This window comes from Zalophus californianus, chromosome 4 (assembly GCF_009762305.2).
Source record: "Zalophus californianus isolate mZalCal1 chromosome 4, mZalCal1.pri.v2, whole genome shotgun sequence".
NCBI classification, from domain to species: Eukaryota; Metazoa; Chordata; class Mammalia; order Carnivora; family Otariidae; genus Zalophus; species Zalophus californianus.
In genome coordinates this window covers 25,847,862-25,873,367 of record NC_045598.1, presented here as the reverse complement: position 1 = coordinate 25,873,367, position 25,506 = coordinate 25,847,862, and the positions used below count along the sequence as shown (strand labels likewise).

At 46.0% G+C, this 25,506-nt stretch overlaps 1 protein-coding gene across 1 annotated transcript in view; it reads left to right on the top strand.

The window, feature by feature from the left end:
• Positions 1-25,506, top strand: part of CSMD2 (CUB and Sushi multiple domains 2) — a 594,848-nt gene that overhangs the window by 98,490 nt on the left and 470,852 nt on the right. Inside the window, exon 3 of the mRNA XM_027615123.2 lies at positions 10,278-10,390. Within this exon, the coding sequence (XP_027470924.1) occupies positions 10,278-10,390 (113 nt within the window). The remainder of the gene's footprint in view (positions 1-10,277; positions 10,391-25,506) is intronic.

Here is a 25,506-nt window from a genome sequence, read left to right as displayed (position 1 = left end):
GGAGAGAGAATATCCAAGACTCCTTCCTGCAGAATCAGGAGCTGCAGTTCTATGGCAAATACTCCTGGGTATTGACAGAGTGAGCGTGCTTAACATTTGCATTCTGAGCATACAATGCTGCTTCCTTATTTTTAGCTGTCAGCAGGTGGGCCTGCTCTGACTCCAGACCTTGCTTCTTAAAGCCTGCATGCCTCCCAGACAGTGTATCTAGAGATTTGGATGCCTAGCATTGCTCCTACCCAGCCATACTTAGGACAGGTATACTGGCCTCCCCCAAAATGTCTGTACATGCGCAGCTGAAGGCGGACGTTTTTGAAGCCAGTGGATGTTTTCGGAATAGACTGAGACATTTTAGAGAAGATCCTTTGGACTTAAGCTGGGATTTTTCAGCAGATATCTGGCTAATGCCAGGTGATCCTCAGAAATGGGGGGTGTATTCCAAGGATCCCCAGTCTTGGGATGGCACAAGACCCATTGCTACAGATTTTTGGTTACTGTGGGTTTCAGGGCTTCCGAGACCAGGAGTGTCAGTGCTCTCATGACCTATGTAGCAATAGCATGAGCTCTGGGACCTGCCTTCTCTGGGCATCCCATCTCCCAGAGAGTGCTCCACAGCACCCCAGCCCACAGGGTGCTCTAAGAAAAGAAAGAGCTTATGACACAGACACTTAAAAGCACAGAAAGCCCGTTGTTGTTGGTTTTTTTTTGCAAGTTTCCATTTTAGAAGCTCTTGATGCAATGCAAATGGGAATCACCAGAGAGAACGTGTGTCTATAGGGGTGTATGTGTGTGTCTGTGTATTGTGTGTGATTATGACTAATGTCCATCAATTACCTGCAAATGACTAGACAGTGCCTGTAATGATAGTTCTGTTTCTAGCTTAATGGTTTATGTATCTAACTAGTGGTTGCTGTCTGGAGTAAGGCTGCTGGCAAATCAAAACACTATTTGCCAAGCCTGTCAGTGTGATAAATGTTGCTTGCATTTACTCTTTTATTCCCAAGGTCAATTGACATGTCTTTTTTTATATTACCATTTGATGTGCTAAGAACCTTAAATGAGAGCCATCCAATAAAGGCCCAATTTGCTGTATTCCTATTTATTCCTGGATAATTTTCTATTAGTTGGGCTCTTGAAGATTTCAGGGAAGTGACACGCATGAATCATCCTCAGAAATAGGGATTTATTGCCAGGATCCCTGGGTCTTGGAACAGCACAGGGACCATCTCCTTGGCCTTTCGGTCATCCTGGGTTTCAGGGCTTCCAAGACGAGGAACATCGGCAGCCTCGAACATTGTGACCTGCCTTGTCTGGGCATCTAATTTCCTAGAGGATGTCCCACAGAACCCCAGGCCATACGCTCTTAAGAATAAAAGGGTCAAATGTGTTGGGAGCTCTCGGCATCATCTATTCCTGTCTTGCGAGTTTGCTATTCAGTTATTAAATGCTTCCACAAGCACTTTATTTTTGTTTATTTTCTGAAAACTCCTTGCCTAACTTTGTTTAACCCAGCATTTTCCAATTCTGTTTAACTGACAGACACCCTAGAATATCCTTTGCAGAACAGTCTAGTATTTGTACTTTGCAGACGGATCTGGTTGTGGTCATTGTCGCCCTCTGTGCTGGGGGTCCCCGTGACCACCCTCAGCTTCCATGATGTGCTGGAAGGATTCAGAGGAGGCAGCCTATAGTTGTCCTCATGACTATGATCTGTCACGGTGAAGGCTACAGAGCAAAACGGCCATGGGAAACCGTGCACGGGATGAAGTCTGGGGGAAGCCCGGCACCGGCTGCCAGGAGTCCTTTTCCAGTGGGTTCACGCAGAACGTGCTTAATCGCCCCGACAAGGAACTGTGACGACACATGTGAAATGCTACCCCCAGGAAGGCCCACTGGAGACTGAGTGCCCAGACTTTTTCCTGGGAGCAGGCGACATAGGCACTGTCTGCCCGGCATGTACCAAAGTTCCAGACTCCCAGAGGGAAGGCAGGTGTGTAGTGTGAACTGTAATGTTCATGCAGATAGTTTAGGCCACCCTTACCAGTTCTGGGAAAGGTGGGGACCCTCCCGAAATCCACGTTCAATACCAGCCAAGGCCAACCTTGTAAGCTGGCTTCAAACAATAGTCAGGCCTTTTCTGTCTATTCTCTGATGGTTGAATATTCATTCATTCATTCATTTTATATTTGCCTTAATCAGCTTGGCTGCAATAACAAGCGTTCCATAGACTGGGTGGCTTGTAAACAACAGAGATGTATTTCCCATCACTCTGGAGACTGACCTGCAAGGTCAGGGGGCCAGCATGTGAGGATCTAGTGAGAGCTATCTTCTGGGCTGTAGACTGCCAACTTCTCCTTGTACCTTCACATGGTGGAGAGCAGAGATCCCGTTCAAGTATCCCACACAAGAGAGCTCCGCCCTCACAACCTCATTTAATCCTAATTACCTCCCAAAGGCTCCACCTTCTAATTATCACACATGGGGGGAGTTGACTTTCAACATAAGAATTTGGTGGGGGGGCATTCAGTTTATAACACTATCGCATCTAGTATGTGCTATATACTAGTGATGCAGAGAAAAAGGTAACCCTAGTCCTTGCCTTCAAGGGACTTATCATCAGAAAGGAAAGACAGATATATCCCAAGTAATTCAATAAGAAAATCAAGCCATTACAGTTGGAATGAATATTGCAAAGGAAGAAGTACTCTGTCCTCTGAGAACAATGATCAGGGATCCCTCTGCCCTTTCCCAGAGGAGGTAACGTTCAATCTGAGACCTGAGAAGCTAGTGGGAGATGGGTAGGTGAGGTGGTGGCAGTTTGGATAGCTAAGGCGGGGGGGCAATGCATGCAGCCCTACGGACAGCCGATGCAAAGGCCCTGGGGTGGGAAGAAACATGGCACATTCAAGAAAAGTGTACAGGCCAGTGTGGGTGGAGGGGAGAGAGACGTGAGCTGATGCAGAGAGAAAGGCAGGCCGAGTAATGCAAGGACAAAGCCTTGAGCAGCATCACGCGAGGGGCGTCCCGTCTGTGTCATCCCTGGGAGGATAGATCTCTGCTTTCGCTTGAGGCGTGGGGCTTTGCAGTCACAGCGGTGTTTGGGCAGTGCTCTGTCCCTGTCCTCAGAAGGCTGCCCTGTGCCCCTTTCTCTTGGGAATCGAGAGTAAACAAACTATCATTTTGCTGGCAATCCTCTCCTGATCTGCTGGCCTCACCACACCTGAATAATAATAAAAGCTACATTTGAAAACACTGTAGTAACAAACAACCGTCAAATCTCAGTGGTTTAACTCACCAAGTTTATTTCTTGCTCAAACTGTAAGTTCAAGAACAGCTCACAGGGACTCTGCTCTCTGCTGCGTGGAGTCACCGGGAGACCCAGGTAGTCAGGGACCCCGGATTACTGCAGTGGGGGAATTGGGCAAGAGGTGCACAGGGTCCTCAAGCCTCCCTCCCAGAAAGAGCACACTCCACTGCTACCCGCGTATCCTTGGCAAAGCCAGTGCCATGGCCAGACCTGCCCAGAGCCACGGTGTGTCCGGGAAGAAAGAAAAGCCAGGGGTACGTGCTGAGGAGCACCAGTGACTTCCCACAGGGACCCATGAGGATGCAAATGGATTGACTGGTCTGGGAGGTCAAGGACGCCTCTTTCAGAAGCACTGAAATGTTGAGACATTTGTGACGAGATTTGAATGATGAGAGGGAGTTTTTTAGCCCAGGAGGTGGAGGGGATGTGAGAAAGTGCTCTAAAAAGGAAACAGCATGTGCAAAGACCCTGAGGAGGGGCAGGTTGGTGTATTGAAGGAACTGAAGCCAGGAGGGGAGTGGGGACAAAGGTGAGGGAAGAACATTTTATCGCTGACAAGTGTTTGGAGTGCAGCCTCATGGGAAGCCTCCATTTTACTATCATTTTCGAATTCTCCACGGGAAATGCACCCCTTATTGCCTGCACTCTGGGCTGACCACCACCCCTGCCCTTGACCAAGGAAGACTGGAGGGGCCGGAGCCAGGTGGGATACAGGGCAGAGACTCTGGCAGGGGCTGAGTCTTCCAAGCTGTGTGGAAGTCACTAAGGGTCCTGGCCTTAATCTTAAGAACAACGGGAAGCCATTGGTGGATTCAGCACTGGGAGAGTGAGAAGTTTGGGGTCTTGGACATCACCAGGGTCCAAGAACCTGGGTGATCTGGGCGTGGAGGCAGAGCAAAGAGAAGGTTCTTGAGGAGCGGGAAAGACAGGAAGGCTTGAGAAAGCCGAAGAGGAGTATTCACTTACATCTGTGGCCATGCCACCAAGCTCTCTGCACATTTTAGAATCAGTGAGGAAGAGAGCCAACAGCAGGAGGGGCTCTTGCTGGTTTTGTCATCCTATTAGCCCATGTCTCTGATAAGTCTGGATTCCACTCTTGAAGGATGCCCCACTCCTTTCAATATGGTATGTAGATGCGTCAGATAAACGATGGAAACATTTGAAAGTTTTATTTGCTTATTCCGACATGCAGCATGGTAACTCTTCCTGACTGTGAGGTCATCAGCGTGTCTCAGATTTATTCAGCGATCAGGAGTGGGTAAGGGAAGAACAGGCACAGAGGCAGGGGAGTGATGATTCAAGGATCCAGACAGGAGATCCAGACTTTCACCCCCCGCTCCAGCATTATCGCTTTTGAGGAATTCTCCATGTTAGAATTTATCTACCAAGGCTGGGAAAGAAAGAGCAGAATGGTAAATATCTGATTAGAAAAAATGCCTTGTAAGCTGCAATTCCATATATTGCAAGCGATAAAACTGTAATTGTTTGTTGACAGTGTACATTAGCTATGCGCGGCCTGTGTCAATATAGTACCAAGAAACTAGGGCCTAGGAGTCTTTAACGGCAGCTCAGAATTATCATGGAAGCAGCCTCGGTGAAGTGTGAGAGTCCTACATGAAGCTGTATGTTGTTGAAGGAAGAGTTTCCCAGACTATCTGGGAAGGGCACCCAAGGGCATAATTCTGGCGAACACGGGTGAGAGGCAAGTTGCACCTGCTGTGACCTGGGCCCATTTGGAGGTTGGAGACACCTAGGGCTGGTTGGGATAGGGCCTGGAGAGCAGAGGCAGATAGAGGTCTGGCCCCAGTGGGGACAATTTGATATTTTAATGGCAGGGTCCATTGGGGGCAGGAATCTGTCATTGGCAGACACGCATATCTGGGTGTGGGCATGTCGGAAGGAAGCCAAGGGACAGGTGAGTTTTGGGGACAGTGGCTTTGGGGCTGGAGTATGGTTCTGGTGGGCAGGGACCCAGCCAGGCTGCAGGTATGTTTGTAGTGGCGGTGGGGTGCAACGTAGGAGCTGGATTGTACAGGAGGCAGCTGAAGAGAGGGGCCTGGCAAAGACCAAGTAGGAGCTCAAGGCTCGATCTAGGTAGACCGAATCAGAGCTAATGGAGGACTCAGGTGCTGTCTGATAGAAACATAGTGTGAGCCATAAGTATAATTTTTAAAAACTTTAAATTTAGAAGTCATTATAGATTCATAGAAAGTTGAAAGGGTAGTACAGAGGTTCCATGTACCTTTCCCAGTTTCCCCCAATGGGTACATCTAATGTAACGATAGTAAAATAGTAAAACCAGGAGACTGACAGTGGCACAGGGAATATGCATATGACTTTGTCCGTTTGTCACATGTGTGCATTTATGTAACGACCACTGCAATCAGGGTACATACCTGGTCCATCGCCACAAAGGTCTCCCCCGTGCTACTCCTTTATAGTCACCCCACTTCACTTCCTCTCCCCATCCCTCACTCTTGGCAACCACAAATCTGGATGGAAAAGAGAGTTTTCCATCTCTCTTTTTTAAATATTTTATTTATTTATTTGAGAGAGACAGAAATCACAAGCAGGGGGGCGGGGTAGAGGGAGAAGCAGTCTCCCCACTGAGCAGGGAGCCCAATTAGGGGCTCCATCCCCACACCCTGAGATCATGAGCTGAGCCGAAGTCAGATGCTTGACCTACTGAGCCACCCAGGCGCCCTGTTTTTGATCTCTTTAATGTCATTCCAAGAACCTGATATAATAGAATCATCTGGTATGTCATCTTTTTTTTTTTTTTTTAGAGAGACCGAGAGAGAGCACATGCATACACATGAGTGGTGGGGAGAGGGGCAGAGGGAGAGGGAGAGAGGGAAAATCTTAAGCAGGCTCCACACTTAGGACTGAGCCTTGTGCGGGGCTTGATCTCGTGACCCTAAGATCATGACCTGAGCTGAAATCAGGAGTGGGACACTCAACTGACTGAGCCACCCAGGAGTCTCTGGTGTGTCATCCTCTGAGATGAGCTTTTTTTTTTTTTCCACTCAGCATAATGCCCTTGAGATCCATCCAGATTTTCTATGTATGAATAGCCCATTCCTTTTTATTGCTGAGTAGTGTTCCATGGTGCGGAGGTGCTGTGGTACATGGAATGGTGTTCATCATTCACCTATGCAGGGCATTTGGGTCATTTCCACTTGTTGATTATTACCAAAAAATAAAAGCTATGAACAACTGTGTAAAGGTTTTTGTGAGGACACAAGTTTTCATTTCTTTGGGATGAATGCCCAGGAGTGTGACTGCTGAATTGTATGATTGGTGTATTTGTGGACTTTTTTTTTTTTTTTTTTTTTTTAAGAAATGGCCTGTTTCCAGAGTGTACCATTTTACATCCTACCAGCAATGTTTGGGAGATTCACTTGCTCTGCATCATTGTCAGCATTTGGTATTGTCACGATTTTTATTTTATCTGTTCTAACAGTATGTAGTAGTAAGTAGCTCACCTTACTACATGGTCTCACTTTCCATTTCCCCAATGGCCAGTGATGTGGAACATTTCTAATACACTTGTTTGCCATTCTTATATCTTCTTTAGTAAGATATTTCTTTTTGCCTTTTGCTGACTTTCTAATTGGCTTATTAGATCTTTGATTCATTGTCAGTCTTCAGGGAAAAGCATTCAGTCTTTCACCATTAAGTGTGAGGTTAGCTGTGGGATTTTTGTAGATGTTCTTTACCAAGTTCAGGAAATTTCCTTCTCTCCTTAGTTTTCTGACAGGTTTTTTTTTTTTTCCCCTATCATGAAGGAGTGTTGAATTTTGTCAGGTGTTTTTTTCCTACATCAGTTAACATAGTTGTGTGATTTTTCTGCTTTTGGCCTGGTAATGTGGTGGATTACAACGATTGACTTTCAAATATTGAACTAGCCTTGCATCCTTGGAATAAACTTCACTTGGTTGTGGTATATAATTATTTTATTATATTGCTGAATTCTCTTTGCTAATAATTTTTAAGGAATTTTGTGGTTATATTCATGTGGGATATTGGTCTTTAGTTCTTTTGATTTGGGACTGTCTTCGGTTTTGGTATCAGGGTAATACTGATCTCATAAATGAATTTGGATGTGTTCCCTCTTTTCCCTATTTTCTGGAAGAGATTGTGTAGAATTAATGTTAATTCTCCTTTCTAAGCTTGGTAGAATTCTCTAGTGAAACCATCTGGGCTGGTGTATATCTTTTTTGGGATTTTTAAAATTACTAGTTCAATTTCCTTAATAGTGATAAGGCTTTTCAAATGATCTACTTCTTATTGGGGAGCTTACAGTAGTTTGCACTTTTCAAGGAACATGTCCATTTCATCTAATTTGTCAAGTACATGTGTATAATCTGTAGTATTTCCTCATCACCTTTTTGATAGCTGCAGGATCTCTTTTCTGTAACCTTTGCCAAGTCTGGATATTTGCCAATGTGAGAGGTGAAAAATGAGTCTTGTGGATTTAGTTTCCATTTTTTTATATTAAGTAGGTGGATCATTTTTCTGCTTTTGTTTGTGTCCTTTGCCCTTTTCCTTTTTACTTATCTTTTTCATAATTTGTAAGTGTTCTTTATAGATTATGAATGCTCACCCTCTTCTTATCATATATATTATAATCTTCCCAGTTTGTATTTTTCCTCTTTTTTTTCAGTTTCTTTTGCTTTGCTACATGCTTTTAATTTTCACATAATTAAGTCAATCAATATTTTCCATTAATGCCTCTGAGATTTCATGCTGTCTCCATCAGTAATCAATTGCAAGAGATAGAACCCAAATCAAACTAGTTTGAGCAAAAAAAAAAAGAGAGAAAGCAAAAGAGAAGAAGGAAGGAAAGGAAAAATGGATGGATGGATGGAGGAATGGCTGGATGGAAGGATGGATGGATGGATGGAAAGTAGGAAGGAAAGAAGGAAGCAAGCAAACAGAAAGAATGTTGGCTTATGTAATTGGGCGCTGCAGAGGTCGATGTCTCTGCATGGCTGGATTGAGGCTCTCAACAATATATCATCAGGGTTCTGTCTGTCTTCTCTCACTTTCAGCTTTGTCTGTATCATGTGCGATATCATTTTGTAAAGCAGCTAGGCTCTGGGTAATGATAAGAAGTCTACTGGCACTCCCAAAATTACATTCTAATGATTTAGAATCCAAAACTGAAAGCTCTTGGAATCTGTATATCATATCCTGTGGAAGGACTCAGAACGATCCTGTTTGGGTTATGTGCCCTCCTTCTCCATGCCTTGAACTGGTCCACAAAGATGAGGGATATGTCATGATTGGTCATTTGCCCAGTTCTGTAGCAGGTGAGCAGGTGAGGTATTCCGCGCAGCAACAGCATCCTAGAAGAATGATGGTAGAAAGTGGGAGCCAAAGGAGTCCTTTAAACATGTCACTCTTAGAAAGACCTTCCCTAGCATAAGATGATACAAGAAAAAAAATAGCCTGTTTTTTCCTAATATGTATGTTTCGCTATTTTACATCTAAATTTTTGACCCATGTGAGAAAGTGAGGGAGACAGAGACAGAAGGCCAGGGGCAGGGAGGGGAGAGATTATGGGGTGATGTAAGCATCTTTTGCTGGAGGCTCTTATACCAGAAAAGAACATGACCTTGGAACTTCTTTGGTCACCCGTTTCACAACTCCATCACTTTCCTTCTCTGTTTCTTGGGTTTATTTTGAGTTAACATGAATCCTATAAGATTAGGATGGTGAGAAGGGCAAGGGCTTCATCTAGCAGAGGGCTTTTCACAGTGGGCATTAACACATGTCTGATTCAACGTGTCTGAACCCGAGATTCATGACTCCAGGGGACATCTGGGCATCCAGATATTATATGACAATGGGAGGAATAGAGCAGGATCCGGGGGCACCACGGTATCCCAAACTACTTGAAAATGAGGGTAAAGGTAAACCTTGAGTTCCCTCCCAGAGCCCTGACTGGGGTGCGGCGAGGCAGGGTGAGCCTCAGGGAAGAGATAAAGGACAGAGGCAGACAGGGGATCGGCCCCCTCACCACCTCCTCTGTGCATCCTCAGGTCATGTGTGGGGGACCCAGCCGTGGACACCTGCTCTCCTAAAATACGTTCCCAAGTATTAAGTAAAAGCTTCCTTATTTTATCTTTTTAACATTAGGAGAATCTTTTACAAATGATTCTCTTGTGTTGCAAACGAATTATCTCAAGTTCAACAATTCTTTCTGTTTCACCTCTGTTTCTTTTTCTTCACTGAACTCACAGAAAAAAAAAATTAAGATTTTAATTTTAAAAGCATGTACAGTATGATCCCATTTGTATGAAATTATTTCATTGACGATGGTCCCAGCTGTTGATCCCTCCATCTCTTTGTATGTCAACTGTCAAGAACAGTTATTTCTAGATTGCATTGGTTTTTTTTGTTTTTTGTTTTTTGTTTTGGTTTCATCTTTTAAAACTAGTAAGCACTTACCATTTTTATAAAAGCAGTAGACTCATTCCTTTTAAAGAATAAAGTCTGCAATGAGAAGCATCCACCTTCCGCTACTTACCGTTGGGTATATTTTCCTCAGTATCCAAGTGAATGTTGTCTGTTGGAAATTATTAGTTGTCAATTTTGTGGTGAAGTCGACCCAGAGCCGCAGAGGACCTTAGCCAGAAAGGGGAGGGACGAGAGAAGACACCCAAAGAGGAGAAAAGAGAAGAGACATAAATGAGGCAGACCTCCGGGCCAGGGGATGGCCTGTGGCTTCGGGGGGGAAGGGCCTCCACGTGTCTATGACAGAAGACTGCTGCTTGTCACCACCTCGGCTCCATCACCTCTTTGTCCTCGGACACCTTGCATATGCCCGGTGTTAGGCTGCTTTCATATCCCTCCCTGCGCCGAAATCAGCATTGTGCATCCAGCAGGCGCTCAGTAAACGCTTAACAGATGCTCATCTCCCAAGGGGGTCCTTCTCCCTAATTGGCACCTCTTTGTCTTTCAGGCTCACAGGCTTTCAGCTGCCAGCTACCATCGTCAGCGCTGCCACCACCCTCTCTCTACGCCTCGTCAGTGACTATGCGGTCAGCGCGCAGGGCTTCCACGCCAGCTATGAAGGTAGGTGCCTCCCGGCCTGGCCACAGGGGCCTGGCGTGTGAGGTCAGAACGGCTGTGGGCAGGGCCGTGTGGCTCTCAGCTGCAGGGGTGGGGTGTTCCTGATTCAGAGCTTCCTCCTGTCCTAACAAGGCTGCCTACTAACCAGTAACTTGGTTACCTAAGTTGTCCATGCCATGTTCCCAGGAACCTGAAAATTGAAATCAGAGCTCAGGGCCAGTCATTTACCCTGAGGGTCTGGTAACATCCTACTTGTCTGTCCTCTAAATGCGTTTGGTTGTGTTTTTATTTTTTTAATTCCGTTTTCTATCGGGCTTAATTGTATAAGGTATCTCTGCTTGGTTTTGGAAATAAGAAAGATAGAAAGTCTAAGTAAAAGAAATACAAAACGTAGCTGAAAAAGAAATTATGCTCCGTCTTGTCACTGCAGAGAGTCAGTGTTAGATCATTCAGAGAAGAAAAATCCATTTTTCCTTAATAGCACAGATTAGGGTTTCTTGGTTTGAGCTATGCAAATAATTTCCACTTCTCTCAGCTTGTTTAAATATAGTGTTGGCATTCAAATTAACACCAATATCTTCAGATTATACACTATTATTATTATTAATTTTATTATATTAGTTCAGAAGGTGGTACTTCTAGATCTCTGTCATTTCCCTGGGAAATTTACATCTCATTAATAGGTAATTGTGCTGCTCTTGGCTAAGACCCACACTGCTATTTTGTGTTGAGATCATTAATAGGCATATTTCAAGACCGTTAATGATAATTAAGAACAGTAATGACATAACACCCTAGTAAAGCATGCCAGTTATTTGAAAGCTTTCTTGCCTCCAAGAACTTAAAGAATAAGTGATGCTTTTTCAAATGGAGTTAAAGCAGTATAGAAACAGATACCACCTTTGTCCTGACTAGGAATAGACTATGGAAACAGGGCAAGTCCTACTTCTTCGGGAAAATCCACCCGTGGTAGTCAGGGTGTGGGGACAGAGTTTGATGCTTTAACCTGAGCATTTGAGGACTCCTGAGAAAGGTCTGTTATTTTTAACTAAAGCTTCCTGAGAAGGCTCCAGAGAAAATTCTGCATGCCTTTAACTGATAGTTTCTGACATAACTCCAGATCACTTTAACAGAGGGCTCCTGACATAACCATAGTCACCCTTAGCTGAGGGCTCCCGACAAAGACCTAATGGTCCCTAAAGGTCTCTTGAGGTAGCCCAATTTCTTTAGAAAAAAATGATCAGTTCCTCCCAGTATCAAGTCTGTGATCTTGGTCATTCTAGCTACATCTTCACCCCAAACCTTTGGTCCCTGAACCCAAAGTAATTCTCTCCAAGTTTGAGTTACAACCTCCTTACCAAGAGACGCCTCTTCAGGAATCCCTTACGGCATCTCTGGTCCTGAGTTCCTCTTACAGCATGTGGGCCTTGGGGAGACTGGGTGTGTTTGGGGATGGTGGTGGGAATGAGTCAGGGGCACCACAGTTGGTGTCTGCAGAGATGCTGGGAGGGGCCGAGCCAGAGGGCCCTGGCTGGAACCTCACGATGTCCTCAGGCCACCATCCTTTCAGATATTTGTCTGAGGCTTGGGCTTTCATGAGTGTCCTATTGACCCTGCCCACGTGGCCCCCTCTGCGAAACAATGCCAAGCACTCTTCCACCAGGCAGAGCAGATCTGAGGTTATAGTCACTGATATTGTTTAAATCAGAGCTGGTATGTAGCCTGGGAATCATGGGCGGGGCTTATAGTTTGGACATCAAAGGTCTATAAACCCCTTGAAATTAGGGGCAAATTTCTGATACTTAAAAAAATTTTTTTATTTTTATTTATTTATTTATTTTAGAACAAGTGCTAGCAGGGGGTGGGTGGGCAGGGGAAGAGGGAGAGAGAGAATCTTAAGCAGGCTCCACGCCCAGAGCCGAGCCTGACACGGGGCTCGATCTCACAACCCTGAGATCATGACCTGAGCTGAAATCAAGAGTCAGATGCTTAACTAACTGAGCGCCATTCTGAATTTATATGGATGTGTGTGTGGATGGGTGTGTTTTCTTTTTTTTAAGGAAGGGTCTAGAACAGAGATCAACAAACTATGGCCCGCTGGCTAAATCCAGTCCGTGTTTGTTTTTGTAAATAAAGTTTTATTAGCATGCAGCTAAGCCTATTTGTGGCCATGTTGTCTATGACCGTTGGCCTGCGCTACAACTTCAGAGTCTCGCTGCTGCCACAGAGACCACGTGGCCTGCAAAACCTAAAATCTTTACTCTCTCGTCCTTTACAGAGAAAGCTCGTTGACCCTTTGTCTAGAGCTGTGCCGTCCAGTGTGGTCGCCATTAGCCACACGGAAATATTTATATTTACATTACTCAAAGTGAAATAACACTTAAAATTCAGTTTCTCAGTCCCATTAGCTTCCTGTCAAGTGTCCAGGAGCCACACTTCCATCAGCTTCACAAAGGGTCTGCGATTCAAAAGAGGTTATAAAATAGTACGGTAGAGTAGAGGCTGATGGATCCCTCCTTCCACCTGCCTGGCACAGAGGAGGGAGCCCAGACACGAGGGGGCTCAGCATTCTGCCGCAGGACCAACGGGCCAGAGGAGGGACCTGCCCTACCCCAGCCACATAACGGTGTCATTGGTGGTAAGAGGACAAAGCCTTGCAGGCAAAAGGCCCAGGCAAACCCCATCCGTGCACACAGGTTGCTGTAACTGAGTCCCCATGCAGTCTCCTGGGCAACGTTTCTTCCAGCTCCGGTCTGTGTGGCTGCTGTCTTTGTGTGGCCTGGCAGAGTGGCTCAGAGATGGGTGTGCTAACAAGGGAGCCAAGCACAGAGAAGCCGAGGCTGGGGCTCTCACCAGATCCCATGGATCTGGCCTGGAACTGGACCCTGGGGCGACCTGTGCATCCACAAAAGTATGAATTGCACTGACTTCTGGAATACCCCAAGTGGAGGGGCCGGGGCGGGTGGCCGAGAAGGTGGGAGGAACCAGTAGGGGCAGCCGCCGCTGGGAGTAAACCACGTGCTACCTGCATTCACCGTGGCGGCCTGGGCCTGTCTGTCACCGGGCTTATCAACATGACGCCAAATAATCCCGTCTTTGCGGATTTACTGATAAACACTAGCTTCTTAGGCCTGTAACTGACTAACCGACCTTGGGCAGAATTTTTGGAACTACCTGGGCCTCATTGAAGGGGAGGGGGGTGATCCAGTAGTCAGAACGACTCTGAAGATTTGGCTTTCTGGGGAAGAGGTCAGCTCCATTGAGGAGTGCACCTTAGACAATTGTGCTGGACAAGTCCTAGACAGACAGGGTCCAGAAGAGGAAGGCCCCGCTCCACCATGAGGCCGGGCTGCCCCCCGCCATGTCGGCCCCCTTGCGTTCTCTAGTCAGGATGTTGCCGAATCCATTTAGAAAACACCTGGGTCCTGCTCTGGATAGCTCCCCTTGGCCGACGTCCCTGAGAGTCCACTATCAAAGCGAGTTTGTCTCCTCCACTGCATCGGGAGCGTGGAAAGTGCTGATACGGGGCTGAGCTCCTGCGGAGACTTTGGAGAGAGGTGAAGTCAGGTGAAGAGTGTCAGCCCACGGCAGCTGGCCCTTCAAGGCAAAGATCAAAAAGGCCAGTCGTCTAATCCTGAAGACGACAGGAGATGCTTGATTTGTAATCCCCGGGGGACAACAGCGTGGGCTGCGGCCTCGGACCAGAGGGAAAGGGATCAACTTGTATTATGCGCTGACTGTATGCCAGGCACTTTACATACATTTTCTCACTTAATCCCCACGGCAGCCCTGCGGACAGACATTGCTATCTCCATCTTACAGATGTATGGGCTGTATGCGCCTCGAGAGTTTTGTGTTCAGCTTCAGGCTACTTGATGGCCAGGAGTTTTTCCGTGGCTTCACTAAAGACTGCGCTCCCTGCAAAATTCCTAGAGTAGGGCAGAAATGGGTGACTCCATTTCATGGGCAGGTAAACTGGAGCTAAGTCAGAGGCTGGGGGAGGACCCAGGAAGCCTGCCTCAGCTTCAGCACCCTGCCTGGCTGGTGTGGGTCATCCTGGGGAGGCCACAAGAGATGTGTCCAGAACCTCTCAGCTAGGGTTGCCAGATAAACTCCAGGATGCCCAGTTAATTGGAATTTTAAATTATTCAAATTAGAAATTTGAATAGTTAAAGTAGAAGTCTGTCCCAAACATGCCACGGGATATACTTATACTAAAAACTTGTCCATGGTCCATCTGAAGCCCGAATTTAACAGAGTGTCCTGTGTATTCATTTGCTGGCTCTGGTAACCCTATTCTCAGCACTGAGTCCCCAGGAGTCCTCACCCCATTCACTCCCTGCCCCCCTTCCTGACTTCCAGATCCGCCCGTCCTGCTTTGCCCCCCTGGGGTTGCCCATCCTCCGCAGAGGGTCCAGGCTCACCTCTGCCAATCTGGCGAGTGTACATTTAGACAGCTCTCCGTGCATGCACACAGAGGTGTGCATCTGCCCAGGGATGCAGATCCACATGCCTTTGGAGTTATGCTCTACGTGCAGTTCTGTAATCTGGTTAATGGGGATGGCGTTTTTCTATGTTAATAGAAGTAGCCCTGCTTTGTTTGTCCTTCCGAATGAATATCAGCAAAGGGACCACTGTGGTTTGCATATATCACAATTATTTAACCAGTAGTCTTCTGTGGACACTTAGGTGAAGAACATTCTTGTACATACAACTTAAACCCTCATCTAATTATCTTCTTAGAATAAATTCTTGGAAGTGCAATTGCTGGGTCAAAGAGTGGGTAGATTTTACATTTTAATGCATAATTCCACAGTGTTCTTGGAAAGGTTATGTTGATACACACCTCCATCAACAGCACATGAGGGCCTAGCCCTCTGCCCCCTACTTTACCTACATTGCATGTTGGTGAGTTTTAAATCCGTTTCATTGATTAAAATAGATAAAAAATGAAATCTCATTGGTTGTTACAATTTCTGTCTTTTTGATGACAGGGAGGGTCGAGCACCTGTCTTCACTTACTGGCCTTTTGTAGATCATTTTGTAAATTGCCTGCCCTCCCCCCCGCACATTTTTCTTTTGAGGTGTTAGTATTTTTTCTTATCTCTTTTTTTGTAAGTGGGTTTGCATATTAAGGATATTAAAGTTATGGGTTTCCTTTTGATGTGTGGGAGTTTTAATTTTTATGCCACCGATTTTAAATTAAGAAATTTACTTTTGTGATCTACCTTTGGTGTCATGTTTGGAAAGGTCTTTTCCATGCCATGATCAGATAAATATTCATTTAAATGTTCATCTTATTCTTTTGGAGTTTTATTTTTACATTTTACTTTTTAAAATCCCATTGGAATTCAGCTATGTTTGTTTTGGTTTCAGTGGCTATTTCTATCTCTGGCCCTCCAATGCTCTTTCCTGTCTTTTCCCTCTTTGAGTGTGTGGAAGTCCCTTACTTCTCAATTTGTCCCCAGTGTGACTCTCCCTGATGTTGTCTTTGGGCATTATTTCTCCCAGCCTAGCCGCCAGGCTTCTCGCCTTCTCCACACACGATCTCAAAGACTATGGGATTGTTTCTGTCTATTCCAGACTCATCAGCATGTAAACAGGAGTTATTATAAGCAGACCAGAAAAGTCAATTAGATGAGAGTCTCTGCAGGTTTTAAATGCCCAATCCTGGTTGCACCTTTGCGTTTTTGGACCATTAATCCAGAGTCGTCCGTCTGATACTTCCGTGAAGGAGAACCCATCCCTGAGTGCGGGGTCTCAGTCAATCAGATCTATTTTCATCATCCAGATCTGACAACAGGTATTTCTGCTTAGCCGACTCTGACTGTCATCTTGGAATCCCACTATCAAAATATTGTAGGCTGCCTTAAAAATCAGGCCTGTTCTTTTTCACTTAGTATCTCCACGGAATCTAGAAGGATGAAGAACCCTTATTCTTGCCAATTCCCTGGTAACTGTTAAGGAGAGAGGTGGCATCATACAATGATTAAGACTCCAGGTCCTGAGTTCATACGTGCCTGGAATCAAAGCCCATATCTGCCATTTACTTGCTGTGCAAACTTGGGCAAGGAATTTGGGTTCTCTGAGCTCTGACCTCCCCATCTGTGAAATCAGGGTAAGAATATGCTTCACAGAGTTGTGAAGACTAAGGAAGAGAACACACAAGTCACACGATGTGCCCAGGGCCCTGGCCAATATCCCTGCTCCATAAATGTCCGTGGATTCATGAAGTTCCCCTCATGCTAGCCTAACTCGCCAGAGATTATCTCAGGAGATGGGAGAAAAGATGATGCCATTGCCAGAGGTCACAGTCCCAGCTCCACCCCAGTCCCCTGGCTTCTGAGTTTGCCCCAGACCCTCAAACCAGTTGTTCATGGTGTGTCTGGTCTACAAACGGACCATGGCCTCTGTGGGGAAGGAGCAGAGTGTTGTCCATAACCGTGAACCCCAGCACTGCCATTCAAGGAGTCCACTGGACAGGGATGAGGCTTTGGGCCCTGCCGCCTGGTGACCTGGAGCTGCCCAGGTCACGGCTGGGAACTTAGCCTTTCCGTGGCCTCTGCTCTTTACATCAGAGACATTGGCTCTAGAGCTAAAAGTGCTAGTAACATGTCCAGCAGGCCCGAGATGGTTGGAGGTTAGAGTTCTGGACTTGAAAGCTGTGACTGTCTTTGAAGACACACACATGCTCATGTGTGTACATACATGCATGCGCATGCACACACACGCACGCATGCTCACACTTGCATGTGCACACACGTGCACACACACATACACATGTACACATGCACATACATGCACACACCACTTTTCCATATTTCCTTTCATCTAATTCAGGTGCCCTGAAGCCCACCCATGAACCACTAGTCCACCTGAAAAGCTGAGCCCAGAGGGGCCGACATCGCACATGAAGTTGGTGGTAGAGACTCTTTCCTTCACTGAGCCAATATTTCTTGAGTGCCTACTGTGTGCAGTTGCTGATTTTTCAGCCAAGCCCCACCTTCCTAGCCACCCCCTCTGCCCTCATCCACCTGGCAGGGGAGGAAGAAGACACACTCACTATACCGTCACTTCTGAAAAAATGCCATGGTGACCTTCTGCTATGGGGGAAGGTCAGCAGCGTCCTTGGGGGGGGTCAGACACACGTGTAGGGGACAGAAGAACAAAGATGGAGCTCCCTGCGGGCGCTGGACCAGGAAAGGCAGGTTTGAAGCAAGCTTCAGGACAGAGTGTGCTTTTGTGGCTTTTGGAGGTGGGAGCAGGGTGGGAGGTGACCATGACACTCTGCACACAGGGAAACTGGGGTCCAGAAATGGACTCCTCCTGATTTTATCCCTTCCTGTCATTAGGCCCGCTGATTCCCAACTCTTAGTCTCTACCTCTCAGACAATTTCCTCACTCTGAAAGGGCTCCCCAATTCTGGGACATTATGCAGACATTTCAAAAGTGGACTAATGGAAGCTATTTGACTATATATATATATATATATATATATACACACACACACACACACACACATATATATATATATATATATATATATATATATATATATATATACACATATGCACTGAATATGCAATTTGCACCATTCAGGCCACTCTGGTCCAGAACAGCAGGGCTGGCGAGGCCTCTTCTAGGGTGGGAGGCGATGAATGTCCATTTCCTCTGCCCAGGAGGGATGGTGTATGCTTCCTGAGTGAACCTGCTCCATTTCCGATGGCTCTGCCTTGGGAGTTGGAGAACGTTCCTTTTAATCAGTACCGTGGAGTAGCAAATTAATACATAGAGATGTGACATTTGAGACAAATTGTGCAGCACTTCTCAATAAGTGGGAAATCAGGATGAATTTCATATCACGTCCTCAATAATCCCACAAACAGTTCATCATGCACAGTGATATTTCCCCCCTTTGGGGGAAGAGTATTAACATAATTTGACGATGATATCATACCAGACTCTAGCGCCCTGACCCTCTTCACGTCAGCATGCTGGAAGACAGGGCGGTGAAGGCGAAGGAGCATTTTCAGGCGGCTGTGTTACCTGCCAGTAAGGTGCACATCCACTTTACTTCCCTGCCCTCATTCATTCCTCCTTCATTCAACAAATATTTACTGCGCACCTACTCTGTGCCACGTCTCAAGGTAGCCTTCGAGGAATGTGAGTGAATAAGAAGAGGCCCCACCTTTGAGGAGCTCTGACACCTAAGACTCATGGAAGGAGTCAGAGCAGAGGAAGAGGGCTCACAAAGAAGTGGGTTCAAACCCTGGCTAGCTGTGAGAACTTAGGCAAGCCTCCCAACCTCCCTGAGCTGATTTTTTTGCAAAAGAGAAACTGTAATGCCCACCTCAAGGGATTATAATGAGGACTAAAAGAGTTAATGCATGCAAAATGCCTGGCACAGAGTCTCTATTCAATAAATACCAGCTCCTCTCCCGCATGGGGAAAATTGCTCTCCTGCCTGGTTGGATCTCTGGAGATCGATTTGAGCACTGCCCTGTCCCCACGGTGTGACCTCGGGCAAGGCACCAAACCTCTCAGCTCCCTCCTGTGGAAAATGGGATAACCCACTCTTCCTTTCCAGAGGAGTGGGAGCATTAGTTAAAAGGTCTGGAAAGTACCTAGCATGACATTTGGCACACAGTTGACACTCAGCAAAAGGAAGCTATTATAATATGGCCTGGTGTGTTTGGTGGGAGTAAAAAAAAAAAAAAAAAATATTTCCCAACAAAGCCTTTGGTCAAGCCTTGTGGGTCTCTAAGAGTAAGGAATGCCACCTATGTTTTTGTTTCTTCTGTCATCACCATACCTTAGTCCCAGGCTTCGCACACGGGGAACACCACAGTGGTAGCTAGTGCCTGCCTCTGCTAATCTGGATCCCTGCTAGTCCGTATAAGGCTTTTGTGCAAATTAGCACGAGTGGCCACCCTGAGGGGACACAGCCCTGTGAGCATATGGTTTAGGGGGTGGAGGATAGGCTGGGTTTTAGTTCTCATCACCCCCCTGTCCGGGTACCCTTTTGCAGTACTCAACCTGAGCAACTGCACATGGGGGACTTGCTTCAGAGGCTTCCTTTTAGGAGTTCACAAAGAGTGACTCTTTGTCCAACAAAAGATTCAGAGAATCATTAGATGCTTGGATGCAAAGATCTTGGGCAGCTTTCACTTAAACCCTCTGGTTGCTTCCTGGATGGAGAACAAACTCCTGACCCGGCCATGAAAGCCCGGGACATCAGCCCCACCTCCACCCCCTTCCTCCTCCTCTGGCCACATCTTTGTCCAGTCTCTGTCTCGCCCTCATTCCTCAGACTCCTCCACCCACTGCTCTGCTCTTCCTCTTGTTTTCCTTCCAGACTCTGCTTAACCCAAATCCACAGGCTGCCCATGGTGCAAATGCTGCCTCTCAGCTCCGGGTCTTTCTCCTCCCATCCTGTGCATCGTTCATACCTTCCCTCTTCCTCCTTTGCCTTCTCCCCACCCGCGTATGTTTCTGGATGGCTGGGACATGCAGGAGAGCACCGAGATCATAAGATCAGGTCTGGAGGGAGAATCGATTCCCAGCTCAGCCGGCTAGCAGCTGTTGTGGGAATTTGACCTCCCCTTTCAAAGGACTGTGAGAATCCCTCCTCCGTGCACTTCTCACTGGGAGCAAATGAGACCACCCGTGTCGGGAGTTCCTAACATGCCCAACAAGAAGACATGGGGACTGTCGTGATCACTGTTGACAGCTGTGTGCCTAGCCCAGGATCTGACACGTGATGGATTCTCAGTAAACAACGATTTAATAAGGGGGAGTGGACAAGCGGTCACCTTGCCCAATGTAAAAGACCCCGACAAGGAGAGAGAGATTTGCTCAAGGTTCCCGGGACTGTATTCGATTGAATGTGAGATGCCGTCTGTTATGATATAGCTCGATCTGATGTACCGCAGAGAAAGAAAGACAGGTTGCCAATTAAAGTATGACATGCTATTGATTATAAGACACAGCCCAGTTTCAAAGATATTAAAATATGGAAAAACGGGTGCCCTTGAACCAATGAAATATGGTAATTCCTTAATTGCTTTTGACCACCCCCAGCCTCATTTGCAAGGGGCTTGTCCTTTTGACCTCTTCTCTGACCCAGGGCTCTCAGATGGTCTGAGCTCGCCCTTTTCAGCATTCAGGTGGTGGCTCTCTCGGCCATGTGATCACCTCTTAATTTATTCTCATGGCTTTGAGTCTCATTACTTCTCAATTTTCTGCATTGAACTCTATTTAACACCTATTAGCACAGGTCTTCAGTTGATAAACGCCTTTTTCGCGGGAGGCAGCACGATGCCCCAGTCTTGACCCTCCCTCCTATATGTGCCTGACCATTCATTTTAACAGCAGGAGGGAAAAACACCATGTTAGGTGGGAGACTCGGATTTGGAGGTTTGCGGGTGGATGGACTACATCTCTACCTTCCCCCTTCCCATCCCGATGCACGATAGTTACTTCAGAGTCCCACGTCCTCACACGAGCCACAGCGGCCATGCCCAGGGGCTCCAAGAGCAAGAAAACCAAGGAATCAGCATTTGTTGAGCACCTTTGACATGCCCAGCCATGCGGCGGAAGCTTAGCAGACACTGGACATCACCACCTCGAGGGCAAGACCTTCCTTAAAATCCCCATTTCACGGAGAAGGAAGTCCAGGCCCAGAGAGGTTAGATGGCTTGTCCGAGGTTATACAGCACCTAAGGGTCCTGCACCCTTCTCCACTCTGTGCTGCCTCCCCACATAAGTCCCAGTCGGTCCTCCAAACCCATCTCTCCAGCTCTCCTGACCCCACAGAAAGGAGGGGTGGTGGAGAGTCAGGTGGGTCCACACAGGGCGCTGGGATGTTTCCCAGAGCCTGCAGTCTCCAGTCTTGACCCTTCCGAGGACGCCGTTGCTGCCAGAGACCCTGTCTTATGGGTGACGGCTTTGCTCTCCTGCTTTTCAACCTTTACTTCCAGCTCTTCATTTCCTACTCTTTCCTGAAGACCTTTATCCATATTCCTGGGGCTTTTTTCCATAATGCATTCCAGGAATTTAGGAATTATTTAGGAATAATGCAGATTGCATTTGGTAATGAATTACATGACCAGGAGTGGTCTTGTGAAGTGGAAGGGGGCAGAGAAATGGCAAGCCAAGCACGTTTCAGCCTCAGGGCCTCCACACATTCTGTTCCCTTGACCTGCTCTGCTCAGCCCTGGAGGTCCCATAGCCTTCTCACTTGTCTCGACTCAAATGCCCCCTCATCAGAGAGGCCTTCCTTGACCATCCTATATAATAATGTCATCCTATATGACATCCTATATAGCACCCGCACCCCCATTTCTCCCTCTCACCCTTTCATGGATGATAACGATTTTTTGTTTATTTGCTTATTATCTGTCTCCCCTACTAGAATGTGAGTTTTGGGGGGCCAGGGTCTTTGTGTTTTTTGCACTATTATTGTTGTTCTCTGCTGAGTCCTCAGCTCCAAGAACAACAGGTCTTGATGCGTTAGGCACTCAGTAAATATTTGCTGAATGAATGAATGAATGAATGAAAGAAATCAAAAGTCAGAAGAAAGAAAGAGCACATGTATTTGAGCACCTGCAAGAAATCTTGCAGGGCAGAAGTATAGAATATGAGAAGCAGGAGTAGCAGGAACTGAGTTCAATGAGGGTCAAGGGCCAGCTCCTGCAGGGCCTGGGAGGCCACGGGAAGGAGTCTGGGCTTTATTTGCAGAGAAAGGCCATCACCAAGAGGTGCTAAGCAGGGAAGTGACACGGTGAGATTTGTACTTTGGGGATGGTGAGGAGGGCAGGGGGCGGATTGGAGGCAAGGGGCCATTGCAGATGGGGACCACTGCCCAGCACAGAAGGTGCCTGAACCTTCATCAGTGCTGGGGAGGGTGCCAGGACAAGGGGACACATGGCCCCGGGGCTCATACCACACTGCCCACATTCCCTATGGAAGGGTATCTAAGCTGCTGGAACAGAAGAAATGACCTACCCGTGAAAAAACTTGGCTCTCCCAATGGCTTAAACAAAAATATTGATGATATTCCCGTCTGCAGGCATTCATAATGTGACTGTAACTGATGGAACAAGCTCACCTGAAGAGTCCAGATGAATATATGAATGTCCAAGTACTGGGGTCTCCAGTTTTAAGTGCTGAAGCCCTAGAGATCACACTTGGAAATTTTGCAGAGGATTCAGAGCAGGGAGGAAGAGCAAATACATAGGACAATGATGACTGTAAGGACGCCTCATGTGGCATCTGCTCTGGCCAGGTGCCAAGTCCTCTTCAAAGTACCTTACATTTTCACATTTAATCCTCATGATGCTCCTATGAGGTAGGCACGATTATTATCCCTATTTTACTGATGAAGCACAGAGAAGTTAAGTAATGTGCTTGAGGTCACAAAGCTAATAAGAGGTAGAATGAGGGTTCAGACCCAGGCATTTTGATTGTCAGCTGGCAAAAAAGAATAAAATAATTCCATGCAGCTGGGACCCTTGGATCAAAATAAAATATGTTGCTATAGGAGAGAGCAGTGCCAAGCTTTGTGCTTTAAAGGACCTGGCAAAAGGAAACAATGTACTCATCTGACTATATTCAAATGTAAAAGTTCTGTATAACAAAAACCATCTCCAATGGAAAAGAAACAGTTGACTATTGAATCATATTATGCCAAGTATGGTGGGAAAGGATTATTCTTTCTGTTACATAACAAGCCTATCCAAGGTGGTAAGAAATCTGGAGTTCACACCAGAGGAAATAGAGTCAGCAAGTAAATATACAGGAAAGCTATTTCGTCTTGCTAGTCATCGAAGTAATGTCAATTAAACCGATGAGATGGCACTCTAGCCCTAGTAAATTAGCTCGAAGAGCCTTAGGAGGAAAGAGAGTGCTGGTGTAGATGCAGAGAAATGAGCACACTCACAGGTTGCTGGTGGCTATGTAAATTAGTCCTTTGGGAATCCAATTTGACAACACGTATCAAGAGTCGTAAAATGCTCATGTCGTTTGACCCAGTAACTCCTCTCCTGGGAACATACCCTACAGAAATAATTCACCGGAAGAAGAAAGTTATATGTGTGAAAGTGTTGATTTCAGTGTTATTTATAATGATGAAAAATTGGAAACTGTAAAAATGTCCAACAATGGGGGAATGACTAGGAAAATCATGGTATATCTACCTAATGGATTTATGCAGCCATTTAAAATTATAATAGCATTATTTAGTAATATAGAAAGATGTTTATGAGATTATTTTCAGTGGAAAAAGCAGAATGCAAAGTTATTTCCCCATATTTATTACAAGCATGTAAAGTAGGTCTTCTATGGACAGGGACTGGATGAAAATCTAAAAAGGAAGCAATTGCTATGGGAGGGCAGTGAGACTGTGGGTGATTTTTTAACTTCCTCTTAATAGCTGCTCCAGTGTTGATTGTGTGATAAAGAGCAAACAGGAGAAGATCCAAAATCAAAGAGTGAACTAAAACCAACAGTGGGAAGGGAGGGAAAAATAAAATAAGATGAAATCAGAGAAGGAGACAAACCATAAGAGACTCTTAACCATAGGAAACAAACTGAGGGCTGCTGGAGGGGAGGTGGATGGGGGATGGGGTAACTGGGTGATGGGCATTAAGGAGGGCACGTGATGTAATGAGCACTGGGTGTTATATGCAACTGATGAATCACTGGCCTCTACCTCTGAAACTAATGATACACTATATCTAATTAATTAATTTAAATAGAAAAATAAAATAAAATCAACAGCAATGAAGTCCTGACTTAGTGAAAACTACAAAGAGGTTTCAGTTGGCTGTAAATAGAACATGAGCCAAAGGTCACATGGCTCTATTAATAGAAGTATAGACTCCGATCTTGGGAAGTGGGTGCCGTCCAGAGGAAGGAAACCCACACAATGAAGCAATGATCAGTAAAAAGGTGTTTTTGAGGGTCATGGACTGTATCTCCAGCATAAGACCCAGCACTGAGTAAATGTTTGGGAAGAATGAATGAGAGAAGTAATGATTAAAGAGAGGACTTGGGGGTGACTTGAGGATTTGTTTCATTGAAGACAAATGAATGTTTATTCTGAATTGTTCCAGAGAGCAGGACAATGTCCATTGCATTGATGTTAGAGATAGGTGAATTTTAGCCAAGCGGCAAGAAGAAATTTTGCATAGCTTTAATTTTCAAGGTAGTGAGCTCCCCATCTCTGAGGTGCACAAGCAAAGGTTTGATCAATCAGGTCAACCAGAGATGCCATTAGCATACTTCTCAAATTGGTGTATGTCCCTGGATCTCACCAATTTCACATTCCATCGATTGTAACGCGCCATTATTTTATGCACCACTAAGAGAGAAAAAACACTACCAATTAAGCTCTGACACACTCTTGATTGTAAAACTCCTCCTAATTCCTGAGCTGTTTAAATGTTAAATGTGAAAAAAGAAATCAGTGAAATACTCTACCACCCCAGGTGAGATACATGGTGTGTTTTGAGTGCCCATATCTATAGGCTAAACATGTCGTATCTTCTGGTTTTATTGGGGGTAGCAGTATTAAGGCTTATATCTTATATTATTATTTATATCTCTATGTATCTCTACATACACATATACACAGAGGGAGAGGGACAGAGAGGCAAGTCAAATGCAGATGGGCATTTTTTCAAAGACAGGGCAGGATACTTAGAGCCATGTCCTGCTGGTGGCCAGCCACACTAGCTTGTCCCCTAGGACCCTGGGTACATGCACACACATTCTTTTCCTGCTGAGGATTTCTTTGGTGTGAGAAGATGTGCTGAACTGGATCGGGAGTGTCCCTAGATGCCTTCTATAATTCGTGGTGAATCTACGAGTTGCTAATTCAATGGCTCTGTGATTCTGGAACTCACTACTTTAATCAGCGATCCCCATCCATTAATTCGATTGACTTTGATCCAAAGCATTTTGTAATCCCTAGTCCTGGCCCAGACCCTGCCAATCAAGCCCCATTAAAACTGAGACGGCAGCGATACAGGCACGTAGCCCATCCCCCACCCCCCATCGCAACCCTCTACCTGACCCATGTTCCAGCAGCATCCTTGGAACCACAGTGGCCCTTTGTG